At 58.9% G+C, this 2,247-nt stretch overlaps 1 protein-coding gene across 2 annotated transcripts in view; it reads right to left on the bottom strand.

Moving 5' to 3' along the window:
- Nucleotides 1-2,239, bottom strand: part of SPINT2 (serine peptidase inhibitor, Kunitz type, 2) — a 47,520-nt gene extending 45,281 nt beyond the window's left edge. For both annotated transcript variants that reach the window (XM_011952380.1, XM_011952381.1), the window contains exon 1: nucleotides 1,695-2,239. In XM_011952380.1, the coding sequence (XP_011807770.1) occupies nucleotides 1,695-1,824 (130 nt within the window). In that variant the 5' untranslated portion in view covers nucleotides 1,825-2,239. The remainder of the gene's footprint in view (nucleotides 1-1,694) is intronic.
- Between the last annotated feature and the right edge of the window lie 8 nt (nucleotides 2,240-2,247).

The following is a 2,247-nucleotide window of genomic DNA, read 5'->3' as shown; positions in this document are numbered from 1 at the left end:
TGGCCTTCCAAAGTGCAGGAATTACAGGTGTGAGCCACCGCGCCCAGCCTTGGCCTTTTGGTTTTTTTTTTTAACAGATCTAGTCCTAAATCCAGACTGCTTTCTCTTTGCACCCAGTATCTGTCTATAAAGCCCTAGGCCAACTGGCTGCAGCCTACCTCTCCCACCTCCCATTCTCCTCCAGTCCCCCCCTCCTTCACGCCTGCTCCAGCCAGGCTGGTTCTGTCTTTTCCCTGAACCCAACCAAGCTCGTTCCAGCTTCAAGGCTTTTGTACTCTACTGCCTGCAACTGGACACTGGTCCCCCAGGTCTTCTGTATGGCTACTGCCTCCTCATTCTTCATGTTAGAGCTCATATGTCACCCTCCTCACAGAGACCTCCACCGACCACCTGAGCTAAAGCCACCCCCAACATCTTACGTCACCCTGTTGGTGTACTTCACCTGGTTCATTTAATTCTCAGTAACTTAATCTCATGGCAAGTGCTTTTTAAACCTTCACTAGCGGGGCGCGGTGGCTCACGCCTGTAATCCCAGCACTTTGGGAGGCCCAGGCGGGCCGATCAGGAGGTCAGGAGATGGAGGCCATCCTGGCTAACACGGTGAAACCCCGTCTCTACTAAAAATACAAAAAATTAGCCGGGCGTGGTGGTGCGCGCCTGTAGTCCCAGCTACTCGGAGGCTGAGGCAGGAGAATGGCGTGAACCCGAGAGGCGCAGCTTGCAGTGAGCCGAGATCGGGCCACTGCACTCCGGCCTGGGCGACAAAGCGAGACTCGTCTCAAAAAAATAAAATAAACCTTCACTAGCTCTGCCTCTCCCACTAGAATATTAGCTCTGTGAATGCAGGAACCCAGCTCGTGAGTTAACTGTTATCACCAGCGCCAGTGCCTGACTCGTAGCAGGGCCTCAGTTAAGTTTTGCTGAATCAACGAATTCTTTCAAGAGAGCTCTTTTCAAAACCCGCTGGTGCTTGTCTGAAGCAGTTAAGGTTATAATAACACTTGTTCAAAGAGACCTTTCAGACCACACTTCCTTAAGAGTGTAGAGGTTTAAATCACCTGATTCGCCACCGACTTCTAAGGACCAATTCAAAGAACCCAACCCCAGCTGCCAATACTCTCGCGCCTCAGCAGAGCTTCCTCTTCCCCAGTGCTTGTTTCCTTTCTTGCTCCTTCCTTCTCGGGCACCTACTGCAACTCAACTACAAAAACTTCGGGGGAGGCTCTCGTCCAATCTCCAAAGAGGCAGGGGTGAGGTGGGCTTCTTCCCTGAGTCTAAAACGGCCACCAGGTCACCCAATCCAACCCCCACCCTCTCACAGGCCTGGCCTCTCCCTGGGCTTTGGCCATGGAACTTTCCACCGCCAGGAGGAGGCAGGTCTTCAGGGCGGCTGCTCACCCCGTTCCTGCCACAGGAAGGGACAGTGCCACGCCTTCTTGGTCAATACCCCTAGACTCTTCCTTCACCCGAAGGAAACTCTCCTAACCCTTGCTCCTCCGCCCGTCTTCGCTCTCGAGGGCTCCCAAACCTCATCTCAAGGCTCAATCCTCCAGGGCTGGTTCCACCACACCCGCTGAACGCCATCAGGTCGCCCTCAGTTTCCTCCCCGGCCAGTTCTCCCTGCTCAGACCCCCGTTGACCCCCGAGAACCTGCCCCCTGCGCCCCGCCTCCAGCCTCCCCGCCCGGCCCTCACCGTGGATGCTCCGTTCTCGGTCGGCCGCTAGGACCCCAGAGAGGAGCAGCGATCCCAGCAGGGCGAGAAGCGCCCGGCCCCGCCTCAGCCCGCACAGCTGCGCCATTGCCCGCTCCGCCGAGACGCGCATGTGACGCCACAAGCAGCCAGCCGTTGGGGTCTCGCGATCAGGTGCGGGAAGCCCCTCGCCGCGCACGCGCACTGGAGCGCCTAGCGTTCAGGTGCCGGCGCTCCCTGAGGGTCCACCAGGTGCCGAAGCCCCCGGAAGTCGCCTTTCTGGACCTTCGGTGCGGGGACACCCGGCCTTCTCGGCGCGCGATGCCTGGGTCTGCTCCTCACTCGCACCTTCGCCGCCTGCGACACTCAACGGTCCTTCGCGCGTTCAGAGCCCCGCTACACCTTCCAACGCGCAGGGGTCGCCAGAGCCAATGGCGAACGCCTTTAGAAGCGGCTCCCGAAGGTGGCAGGGTAGGGAGGGGGCGGGGCGCACCTGGCTAGGCAGGGCTAGCAGGGCGCAGGCGCAAAGGGCCGGCACCTGCGCAGCCACTCCCCC

Source organism: Colobus angolensis, unplaced genomic scaffold (assembly GCF_000951035.1).
Source record: "Colobus angolensis palliatus isolate OR3802 unplaced genomic scaffold, Cang.pa_1.0 Scaffold34, whole genome shotgun sequence".
Lineage (NCBI taxonomy): Eukaryota > Metazoa > Chordata > Mammalia > Primates > Cercopithecidae > Colobus > Colobus angolensis.
The sequence above is the reverse complement of the archived record's forward strand: the minus strand, read 5'-3'. Positions and strand labels throughout refer to the sequence as shown.